This window comes from Macrosteles quadrilineatus, unplaced genomic scaffold (assembly GCF_028750875.1).
Source record: "Macrosteles quadrilineatus isolate MER2022 unplaced genomic scaffold, UCM_ALF_1.0 Scaffold_9__3_contigs__length_116548681, whole genome shotgun sequence".
Lineage (NCBI taxonomy): Eukaryota > Metazoa > Arthropoda > Insecta > Hemiptera > Cicadellidae > Macrosteles > Macrosteles quadrilineatus.
The window spans coordinates 76,575,573-76,588,593 of record NW_026542602.1 but is presented as its reverse complement, the minus strand read 5'-3'; the positions used below and the strand labels follow the sequence as shown (position 1 = coordinate 76,588,593).

Genomic DNA, 13,021 nt, shown 5'->3' with positions numbered 1-13,021 from the left:
CTTCTTCATAAATTTTTTATTGAATAACTTGTATTTTATGGTTGTTTTAGAATTAAAATGCAATTCAAACCATTTATACTTTAACCTTTTTAACTATTCATACTCATTTAGGAGTTACACACCTTGAAAAATATGGCTTGTTGTCTTGTCTATCCTGTAACAACTACGTTTGTAGAGGGGATGCAGATCTAAAAATTGCATCCACTTAACAAAAATAAAACTAAACCAATCTTCTTTACCGACCTAGTACAGTTTACTGCCACCAGAGTTGAGCACCATAGGGATCTGAGTACTGTAGTTCTCCACTAGATAGTGCGGCGTGTGTTCCACAACCGTTGTTCCCCTCCCTCCAGTTCCAGTCATCTCCCCCATCTTCGCTCCAGCTCCCATCTCCCATCGTCTGTCAGTTTCAGTTGCAGTTGCACGATTCTCACCTCACCTCATCAGCTGGCTCTGGTTCGTCCTCTCAGTTCATTTCTAGGTTAGGTTAAGTGTGTGACTATAGTTCACGTGGGTAAATAAATGCCCTCAGACATTCTATCGCTCTAGTCTTACTTCACTTGAAAACATCAGCGCTTTCAACCTGTCTTTGGAATCTCAAGGTAAGCGAGTAAATAATTAACAGTTCAGCGTTCTCCAAAGGTGATTGACATGTTCAGGCGCATTATCCTTTAATTGGAGCAATTAAATAATAGAGTTTGTTTTATCACTTTAGACTTGTTTGCCTAAGTGATATTTGTGTAGTCGCATTATCGTTACAGTAATAACTTATTCGTTAGTAAACTATTACTAAACTACAATATGACAAAAACTGGCAAATGTATGCTTGCAATAAGTTAGCTTGAATGTTATCATAATCTTTCATGCCCATTTCACTTGTAATGAAAGGCTTTATAACTAATTTATTTGACTTCTGTTTGTGTAGTGTTAAGATAAGATAATGTTTCTGTCGAGCGTACAATTAACTTTTGCGTAAAAAAAATTAAAAATGTATGATGATTGTAACAACAATAATAAAAAAATTAAATAGCAAATCCATTTAACTCCTTCCCAAGGGTTTCACCATTACTCAATCAATTAAGTTATTGTTTATTTTGCGCGTTTCGCGAATCGATTAGTACTTCCGTTTTAATATTTTTCAATCAAATGGCAACCATACTGCGATATTCAGCATACAAAATGTCAAAAATACAAACTTCCTTATAAAGTATAGGCCTACATTATTCTACTCTAAGCATTTTACAATCATAACATTTACTATTGAATAAGCGCACGACAAATCACAAAAACATCGTTAAAACAATTTTAAGAATCGACCCAAACCAGGAAAGTATTTCGAAGGCCCGTCCCTCGCATTAAATATCATACCAACATCTCATTTCAAACTGGTTATCTGCCGTAGATTTTGTTGATTTTTGTCTAAGTTCCATTTGATATGTTCAGACGATTGATTTAGAAAATAAGAACAATTTACAGTGTTTTGAGGTTTGTAGACTTTAATTGCTTCATAGTACTGTATATAGTTGTGCTCGTTTGACTTTGATTGAATCGGATCCGTCGTTCGTCCCTACTGTATTTTTTTTTATATAAACGGCGTTAGCAAACTGACACATATACTTTCTCACATTCACTTGATATTACATTTAACATCCTACTACTCACATGATAAAAAAGTCAAATAATTGTACTGGGTATATGAGAGGATAGCGATTTCAAATGTGTAAATCACGTAATTTGCAATGGGAATGTTGCTGGAAGTCAAACTTTTTAACCGTAACTGTAACCGTGTTTGGGGTTGTTTCGTTTTTCAATCAAAATTGCTGGTAAAATCTATTTTTTTAAATCTTATTTTCATTTTTTTGCTTTATGGCAAATCTACTTCAAAACAACACGCCTGGAGATACCATGAAGTACTAGTCCCCGCGCGTATAACAAATTTCATCGAAATCCGACTACAGATGTAGTCTAGTCTGTAGCTACAGGCCTACGTTTCTGTGCCTACACTTAACACAACACAGACACCAATTCAAAATCCACTTTTGGGGGTTAGGAGAGCCTGTAACGGATGTATCCATCCAAAACTCTAAGTGTTTTCTCTTTAAGCGAATTTCCCTAATTTTTGTTGATTGGAGGACGGCATTTTACCGTCCGAAATTTTGTCGAAAAGAATATTTTCTTCATAGGAAGAGAAAGTAAAAGTAAACATATCGTGTATCGGTATGCCTCATTCATTCATTCCCAAAGTAAATTCTACTCTGCACTCGCGAATGCAAACGATGCAAACTCATCATATAAATGGATTATTCATCACAAACACAGATTTGTTAATTCGGCCCAAATACTGCATTTGCCGAAGTTACTCCGAGTCAATATTGCTTCATATTACAGTATTAAGAATTTTAAATAATGTTCTTATTCAGGAGAAACTTATGTTTTCGTGTTATTGCTTTCAGAACGTAATTTACGTTCTGAAACTAACGTTTAAACAATAATAGACATACTAGAATAAAAATAACGAATACATTGTGAATTAGCATAGTGACGCTTTTTTGGATCAATGCTAAATTAATTGAGGGGTCCGTATTTTACTTTTAAGGAATCGTAATTTGTATCCTCTACTTCAAACCATATGTCATTGACGTCATAGTCTCATTCCATATCCGGGTTTCTTCAATTGTAGGAAGAAAGCAGACTTCAGACAGCTGTTTTTGTTACACCATCTCCAGACGTGCGTGTATGTACGTTTAATCGGCGTGGTGGTGAATTTCATGCAGAATCACTTGATAATCAATATAAATTAGGGATTCCTGTTCCAAAGGTTTATTAAAACATATACAGGGTGGCGCAGATGGATCGGGTGGTTTTAAAATACTTGTCAAACTGTCAATTTAAAAGGTATTGGATTGAAATAAAGTGCAAAACGTGTAGTTACAATGGAAGTTTATTGACAAAAAATTAGTTAAGTTAGTTTTCAAAAATTACATCCATCAAATGCCTTCCTTCTCGAGCGACGCATTCTTGGATTCGGTCCTTGAGGTTCCGCATTGCTCGCTCAAGCACATCACCAGGAATTGATGTGATTTCGTTGTGAATTGCAGCCTTCAACTCCTGAAGCAAGGGTCTACATGAACAAACCCCGGACCATTCAGGAGTTGAAGGCTGCAATTTACAACGAAATCACATCAATTCCTGGTGATGTGCTTGAGAGAGCAATGCGGAACCTCAAGGACCGACTCCAAGAATGCGTCGCTCGAGAAGGAAGGCATTGGATGGATGTAATTTTTAAAAACTAACTTAACAATTTTTTTGTCAATAAACTTCCATTGTAACTACACGCTTTGCACTTTATTTCAATCCAATACCTTTAAAATTGACAGTTTGACAAGTATTTTAAAACCACCTGATCCATCTGCGCCACCCTGTATTTATACAGTAAAACGTAATTTTATCTACACACTACACACAATAATGATGTATTTGGCCATGTAGACGTTTCATATCCAAACAAAGCTATAAGCCGAGTTTTTATTTCTGCTCAGCTGATGCCAAATATGACAATTTACGAAAAAAAACGTTGATCAGAATTGAACCAACTCTTTTCTCTATTCAATAAATGTCTGAGAATATTCTTGGCTATTAAAATCTGGCCTAACTCATTCGCGAATTTTTTTTTTTTTTGAAAATGCAATTTTGTATAGAGACATTTGTCGCATTTAAGTTTTACTTTAACGTAACTAATCTTTCAAAAGCTATTTAGGTGTTAAAAGAACTGTAGACTAAATGTTAACGTCATAACACTACAAAACCACTACCGTACGTTTACATATTTGTTTATGTTTCGCGTTTTCTTATTATATTCTGTCAAACAACTGATTGAAATAAATCTATAAGAGTTTTATAAATATGTGACAGCACTATAGTCTACTGTCAAATGTACACCCGTGTGCTCCTTGATGAGGCAGGTGTGGGAATAGTCTTAATCTCTTCGTTTGACCTTGGAGAAATACAATTTCGATGGTGGCACTCTTGAAAATTGTGCGTTTGAACGCTGTGGGTAAAAAACAAAATGGCCGCCATTTAAAATGTTTAAAGTCAAATTCCATGAAAACCAGCTATTAAAATAAAGTTTTGCAACACATTATTTAAAGTCATTTTTATTCCAAATCGAATGACACTTTATTTGCGAAAATCGGATAATAAATAAAAAAGTTATGTAACTTTTGTTATTAATGCTAATTATCAAAATGGCAGTCATTTTAACACCACAAAGTTAAATTCCATAGAAACTAGTGACAAAAACATTATAAAAGTTACATAACTTTTTTATTTATTATCCGATTTTCACTAATAAAGTATCGTTCGATTTTTAATAAAAAGGACTTTACATATTGTGTTTCAAAGTTTGGTTTTTAACCGACTTCCCCACTACCAACAAAAGGAGGAGGTTCTCAATTTGTTTGTGGCGATGTTTTTTTTTTTCTATGTATGTTCACCAAATTCTCTGTGATTCTTTTACCGATCAGTGTGGTTCCACCACCAAAATAACCAGGAGAGTTTCTATTTGGTACCTTATATATTATGTTTAAGTATAATATTTGTTTCGGTGAAAAATTCTGAAAACCTTAAATATTCAACATTTATTTTGTTTACATTTGTGCAGATTGTTTACATTTGTGCAGAGAAGGCAATAAATCATAATAACATTCATACAGCTGTTAGTTGAAACCATTTAAATGAAGCTACAGACAATTTTTCATGAAACAGTTGCTTCATATTGATCAATAAACTATTTCTTGCCATGGAGCCTAAATGAATTACATTGAGAAAAATGCATTTTGTTTTGGTTACTATAAAAAATGTATTTTAACGTTTTACCTGATTTGTGTATACAGTAATTCTGTTTTTAGTATTGAATATTCTGACTTACAAAGACATATATGTTTCAGTGAATAGCTGTATGATATTGTTGACAAATAAAGGTGTATTGTGAAAACCAAAGCATTCGTAAAACAGGTCTAAATATAAATCAAATGCAATTATTCCTTACACGACCTAAGAAGTGTGACATTGCATAATCGTCAATTGTCTTAAAAGTGTTAAATATTTTAATTACTAAACATGCATTTGCAGATGTGGAATGTTTATTGATATTCTCTACCCAGTTACTATATCATATCAATACTATTATGCCTGCTTCGGAAAGTCCTAGAGGAAGATGATTTGCAATTTCGACTAGGCTATATCTTGATCAAAGAAAACCACCTACATGGCTTGCACCACTTTTAGCTGAACCAATCTTTCATATACATATTTCATTTGCAGATGTGGAATGTTTATTAATATTCTCTACCCAGTTACTATAACATATCAATACTATTATGCCTGCTTCGGAAAGTCCTAGAGGAAGATGATTTGCAATTTCGACTAGGCTATATCTTGAGCAAACAAAACCCCCTACATGACTTACACCACTTTTAGTTGAACCAATCTTTCATATAATATTTTCCAAAGGTACTATACGAAAGGTACTATAGTGTTAACGACCAATTTTCCACTTTTGAGAGATTTTTTAGTGCTGGTAGCTGAGGAATAACTTTCATATTGTTCCAAAAGGCTTGAGACGTTACTGTATTTCTTTTTACAATGTAGAAGTACACCGATTGCAGGAAACGATGATGTCTGACATTTCAATGTATCTAGAAAAGACAATTAGTTTTTCATTAGGCCTAATGTAATGGACAACTCTTTCTTTCTTAAGGAATATCTAAAGATGTTTATTTCCATACCCATTGATTATGTAACCTGAACAGGTGACTCAAGCAGTTTTAAAATAATGATTGTTCTGTGGAACTTTTGATTGTTTCAAACAGTTTTGCTTATCGAAAATCCTCATGTAATTAATATATAAAAAAATATACAGTCACTAAAAATCATGAAATAATTTATTTTTGTAAAAAAATACAACCGACTTCAAACGCTCTAAAAAGAATGAAATAATTTCAATAAAGTAAAAACTTTTGTATTAGGCAAGCTCACGTATTTCAAGTCGGCGCGGCTCAAACTGCAAATATGATTGATGTGTGTGTATTTTGAATATCAATAAATTGTAGCTGGATAACATAAATATATAAAAAACATACTGAACTGTTTTATTGTTTATACCTATATTAAAGGAAATATTTTCTTGTATTTTATGTTTACTTCAGAATAAATGCATTATGAAAATAACACACACAAATGTTCTATATGAATAGGAAAATAATTTAGTTTGATATTATGATAGGGAAAAGAAGCTAGTAGTTTAGTATTAAAACGTTACTTTTCCAAGTTAGAAACATTTAAATGCGTTATAATCTTTTTAAAGATACTCGTTAATACCACTATAATACCGATCTCTGATTACGGTAATAAAATAACACTTAACGCATAACTATGAAAAAGACATGCAGATTAACACCTTTAGTTATAGATAGTCACCTGCAATATGGACACCCTCTTTCAATTTTGCATCAAAAATCATCATAGAGCCGCGCTGACTTAAAATACGTGAGCTTGCCTAATACAAAAGTTTTTACTTTATTGAAATTATTTCATTCTTTTTAGAGCGTTTGAAGTCGGTTGTATTTTTTTACAAAAATAAATTATAATTGCTGGTTTTCATGGAATTTGACTTTAAAAACTTTTAATGGCCGCCATTTTGAAATTCGATGAGCCTAATCAAAGATTTTTTCGGAGAATGTTAATAGTTTTAGACTTAAAGTTTATACTAAGTTTCATAAAAATATCTTCAAGGGCTATTGAGTTATGAGTTATTTTCAAAAAATTCAAAATGGCGGATTACGGCTAAACTAAGCCGAAATTGAAACAAATTTATACAACATTTATGACTTATTTTTGCACATAGAATCTGAATCTGCACAGTCCACAACGCTTTACTGAAACACCCTTTATTACTTTTTGAAATATTTAACTGTCCTGGGACATTACATCCACCCTGATAAATTTTATTTATGAAAAATATAAAATTATGTTTTATGAAATAATGGTTGATCCTACATAAAAACTGTAATCATATTTTTTGTGCAGATTTAAAATAGCTACATTTTGGTATCAACAATTCTTTTGTAACCCTAACGGTTACTGATATAAGTAAGAAAATAAGTTTGCGATGGCGGCCATTTTGTTTTTTACCATTCGGCGTTCAAACGCACAATTTTCAAGAGTGCCACCATCGAAATTGTATTTCTCCAAGGTCAAACGAAGAGATTAAGACTACTCCCACACCTGCCTCATGAAGGAGCACACGGGAGCCTGTATATGTACATTTGACAGGGGACTACTAGTTAGACATAATGAACATAACCAAAACATATTTAATATATGGTTTGAGTTGCTTCTATACAATCGATTTTGGGTGTGTACCTAACTGTCTCACTAGATTTGTACAACCATGTGTCTTCTCCCGTTGCAAATGAGAAATAGTTTTACAACATTCTGTGTTCTCAAACAGTTTTCAAGTCCTATGTCGTGTGTTCGTGCACATTCCACACTTGTGCGTAGTTACCTCGGCAATTTTGCATCCGTGGGCTTGGCCTGTCACAGACTAGGTATCTGCGTCCATCGCCGGGCAACAGCCGCGGGCAATACAGGAGACCGGTAGCTGGTCAGCGAGTGGGCAGACGGGCATTCCTGACCTGTGCCGGGCATCTACACGCTGGCAACTTGTTGACACGATGAATAATTTGTGGTGATTACTCGGGAAATCTATGTAAATAGGTGGATTCTGGAGTGCGTGTTTGTTCCTGAGTAAAACCTCCTTTGAGGTAAAACGCAAACTACAGATAAGTCTGAGCTGTAACTTTTTACAAATCTCCTAGATCATTGACTCAGCCATGTATCTCTTAATTTTCCTAAAATCCTCTCGGCTTAAGTGTGGACGGCCAAATATTTTGATAGGTCTAGTAGGCCTATGACTTGTGTAATTAGCAACAGAAGAAAAGCTACGGACAGTGTAAACAAATCTAGCGTTAGGTTTGGTCAATGGCATGCCTTTACTTTACACTAATTTCGTTAAACCTTTACATAAGGAGCATAGACTTAGAAATAATAACTGGATCGGGGTGCTAATTTAGAGAGTTTGACCAAGAACTAAGCTTATCTCAACACACCTTTATTTGCCTTTTAATATTTGACAAGACAATTTCGAATATATCATTCAGGCAAGCCGTTTAATAATCATCAACCAAAAGATCAAATCTAACTTAGTAAGCCAATATGTATTTACAAACATATTTGCTGCCTTTAGCAGAGTTAAACCTTTGGAGTTATTTAAATTATTTATTGAAAATAACATCAACAAAAGAAATCAAAGGCAAACAACAAACTGCTTTTACACAAAAACGATATGTTGTACTGGGATATCTATCGTGACATATAGGTAATTTGATTCTGAGTTTGTTTAAATATTACAATAATTTGCTTCACATTTGAGCTTTTTAGGGACGTATGTCCCTACAAGTCACTAGTTTAATTTTAATTACGTTTATTTGATCTACGCCTGAGACATCTTTAAAGTTATTTTACACGGGAACGGTCCAAACCCTAGTCCTCTACTATTTACCGGACGTCAACACATTCTGTTAAGACAATAATAGGTTTTTTACATACCTCAGTAAAATAGTCCAAAAATGGTATTGCTCAACAGCTTACATGTTTCGTTGCGAAGACAACATTATCAAAGCTTGCAACATGTAAGCTGTTGAGCAATACCATTTTTGGACTATTTGACTGAGGTATGTAAAAAACCTATTATTGTCTTAACAATATAGTCCAGGGGCCGGAAACATGAATTTACATTCTGTTAGGTAGAATAATTATTACCGCAAAGACTACAATTGCAAGTTTTTTTGTAATCGCATCTGGTTTCAGTTACGATTTTGCTCGATTGAATTTTAACCAGCGACATCTAGATTTGAAGGCTAGCACTAGGCTGACCCGACAATTATACCCATTTAAGTGCCCAGACAAAATTAAGGTCCCGGATTGTATTTGTGCATTTTCACGTACAGTAACATCTTTTTCATTTAAGCCAGGGATTGTTAGTGGAAGAAAACTAGAACAGATGTGGAGCTGAACAATCAGCGTGTATCGGGAACTGCTAGTCACTAACCTTGTACGTCCTACATACCCATACCGACACCAACTCATAGGGGCCCCACAGTACACAAGAGCACTCACTGTACGTACTCCACCTGCGACCAAAATAATTTGAGTTTATCTGTGATCTACAGCAAAATGTGTCAGCAGGTTTAATTTTATGTGAAAAAGATACCTACCGACGATCACCTAAAAATATCGTTAATTAAAGAAGACTAAAGTCCTTGAACAGCCCGAATAGGTTCATCAACCACAGTTACGTAACAATCACTCAAATCAATGTAAATAATTTTATGTCTGGGATACTGGGATAGGTTTGAAGTGAGCAAGTGAACAAACCCTAATCGAAGGGATGAAGTAAGACCGGTTTCAAAGAATGCTGCATAATTTATTTCCAGTATTTAGTCAGTCATTGGCTTAGAGCTACTATCGTCTTTTGAAACTGTATTTTTCTGTTAACCTATACTAAAATTCACTTTCAACGTGCAGATCGAGAGGGTTCAGCTTTTTCATCATCTAATGTCCCGGAAAATGTTTGGATCGCATATTATCTCGTATTAGCCCACCTTACCACTGATTAAGTTGTACAAGGAATAAATAAACATACAGAACCAGTACTAGTAATATTGTTTCTGCATGAGAACATATTAGTTTGAGATAGAAGGATTTTTATTTAGATCCCAACTGAACGTCATCACGGTTACATTCTAGTTCAACAAATGGACCAATTAGAACCAACATTTATGCTGGCTTGATCACGGAAATTACCCAAAAATAATGTAACTAGGTAAAATTTAGCAATGACAAAATAAATCCCTGACTTATATTAAATGAAGTAGAATATTTTCCATTTGTTTAAGAAATCTGGGTTACGGTTTCATTACCACAAAAAATATGAACTCGCATTTGATCAATACAATTTAAAACTCATTTCTAATTTCCCAACAATAAATCTTATTTTTCGCATAGGAAATCCAGGAAAGGCAATGTAAGAGTGGATTAAGATTAAAACGAGGATTTTCTTTTCTCAAATTTTATTTCGCAAGAAACCCACCTGTGCCCCACTACTCACAGTTCTTGGCTAGGCTGCGCGATTATACAGGGAGGAACTTTTAACGGTCGTCTTTTCTTCACCTGGCGCTAGCACGAGCTGGAGCAGCTGTTTAGGGGGGTGAGGAACAGCTGGTCGACCTACAACACTGAAATATTGTTGAGAAACCAATACTTGTATATGATATGCGACATAAATATGTAACACAATGCTAGAAAATGTTGAACACCAATTTGTGCTTTTTGCTACTAAATAATTGCACATTTAGTTTTAGTATGTTATTATCTCTTGTTATTTCCTCCCTGTACCCTTTTACAAAATTATATTTACAACATAATATTTACACAATTTACTTAATATATTTGATTTGTGTTGTCACGTAAAAGCTTTTAATTCATGAACACCATGCCCATTTGATTTTCCGATACCCCCATGTCCCATTTCTTCAATTCTTTTTCGAGATAGTTTATGATATTCAGCAATTAATCCACAGTATTCATCAATAAGTTCGTTACGGGTTTTTTGCTTTGTTTAAAGGATGATTAAGTTTATTGATGGTTTAAGTGACGTTTAAGGGGTTATTGCCTACGTTTTCTATGTAAACATTCTAAAACTTGTGTTTTATTACAGTGAAATTTTCTATTTCTGTGATTTTGCCAATCTCTCAACCAGTTACGGAAAATGGCTCAATAATCCTTGAAACTCAACATCTCAAAATTCGTGATTAGTTTCAGTCTGGTCAGTGAATCAAGAGTTTGGGGTTGGAATCCATCGAGCTATTCTATTGTCAAATTATCGCAATTCAATTAATCGCACAATACTCGCAGTCATCCAGTAGTCGCATCATTTGGTGATAAACCAATCGAACATTGGTAGTTGGGCTTTCAGGACCTAGGTCTAACTATTCGACTATTTAAGTTATGTATAAGTGCAGAACAATCTGTTGTCCTAAAACGTATGCTTTCACTGTCTTAGTTGCAATATAACTAACACATTAAAAAATGTTTGGTAAAAAAGTACCATATAAGATTACTTTTTGACAAGTTAAGGACAGGATTTTCGGCCATGAATCGTCTTGACATAAATATATAATTCCTCTTTAGCCTATTTCCACAGAAAAATTGTCTCTTCTCTGTTCTATTACTACAATGGCATACTTAATTTACTAGATCTAATTGCATTTACGTTCGTAGTTCAAGCAAATTGTATTGTGCATTCAGCATGCGCCTCTGCGTAAATCAAAGAAGAGAAGAGGGAAATGCCACTATATTTTCCAACTCGTTTACCTTCTACAGTAATTCAAAGCCAAGTAGGGATTGACCCGATATGGTTGTCAATGTAACCCAGTAAAACTGCCAGTTAACTTCATTGTCTCAATTGACCGCAACTATAGCAGCTGCTCATACACTACTGATGAAACATTCTAACTTGTGGTCTCGCATAATATTATCAAATATACACTAGTGTAATACAGTACCACATTACCTGTTAGATAAATGACAACGTGTCAAATTAAGTTGCAAACATTTGTCCGTGCATTGTCAGAGACTAAGTTTCAGATATCAGAAAATGCAGTGACTACTGTCTCATTAAAAGGTTTTGTTTTGAATACAGACATTTCTTGTTGGAAGACCACTTTGGTGCTGGAGTTAAGGTTATTCAAGAGTTTCTCGGAAATTTTCCATAACGATCAGGAAACAACATTTTCACGACGTTTCGGGATCTGAAAACTAATTCCATACTCAAGGTGGAGGTGAGAAAGTGGCTGCACCATGAAAATATTTCTACAATAATTTAGCCAAAGATCATATATTTCAGCTCACAAAACATGAGCACTTTTTAATAAATTGTTATAGTAAGTTTCATTTTAAAATCCCTATCGTATCTCAAGGATTTTAATTCAAGAAAGAAGTACAAAGGTATCAATTAAATGTTTTTCTTTCACATTGTGTTGAATAGCCATCAACGATTTTCAACTGGTGTATTGACCTCTGTAAATTATTCACAAATTCAATCACGTTTGTACTGAACACAAGAGTTAGGCTTTAAATAGCTCAAATCGATGATTGTTGCATGCTAGAAGGCGTAACCATGGGTCTTCAAGGGGAAATGTTTGACATGCAAATCCATAAGTACTCTTGTACGAGTTTTCTGAACTTTATGGGATTTGATCGGAAATAAAATGTATTTCTGACCACGCGATATGTAACCCCTTCTTGAATTTTTTGTTTGCAAATTTTTGTAGCAATAGTTAAACGATGTAGAACTTCTCAGACAAATCGAAAATTGTTGTTTTGAATATTAGAGAGTTTTGCTCTGCTGTGGTAATTATGATGCAGTTTTTATAAATGGATGAGCCGAGTTAGCGTGCGCTACTGTAGAAGGGCGTTGTAGTGGTTTAGTATCGAACGCTCTTGTCACTGTCAGAGCCGTGCTATACTAATGCAGTCAGGGGATCTATTGACTCCGGGATATCCCATTACTTCATATTACTCATCCTTTCGTCCAAACGTAAGGTATCTTGATGGACCAATTGATAAAATCTCAGAAGTATCAAAATTTTTAAAGATTTAGCACTCAAGCTTGATTGATATTCAATGCAATTTGCAAATTGAAAATATCATCACCTTATTTGAAACAGATTTTTATTGATTGAATTCACTTCTTTACTTACTGAAAGATTCCTCGAAAATACTATTGAAAGACACCAAGTAAATGTGAAATATTTTGGTGAACGTCTACTACAACTAATACTGAAGTTAATATCACTGCCAAGAGATTAATAAATACGGACAAAACTTCGCCCTACCTTTG

At 34.2% G+C, this 13,021-nt stretch overlaps 1 protein-coding gene across 1 annotated transcript in view; it reads left to right on the top strand.

Moving 5' to 3' along the window:
* LOC129003583 (tumor necrosis factor alpha-induced protein 8-like protein) overlaps nucleotides 1-13,021 on the top strand; it is a 42,594-nt gene that overhangs the window by 1,041 nt on the left and 28,532 nt on the right. The window contains exon 2 of the mRNA XM_054431880.1: nucleotides 533-602. Coding sequence (XP_054287855.1) covers nucleotides 533-602 — 70 coding nt within the window. The remainder of the gene's footprint in view (nucleotides 1-532; nucleotides 603-13,021) is intronic.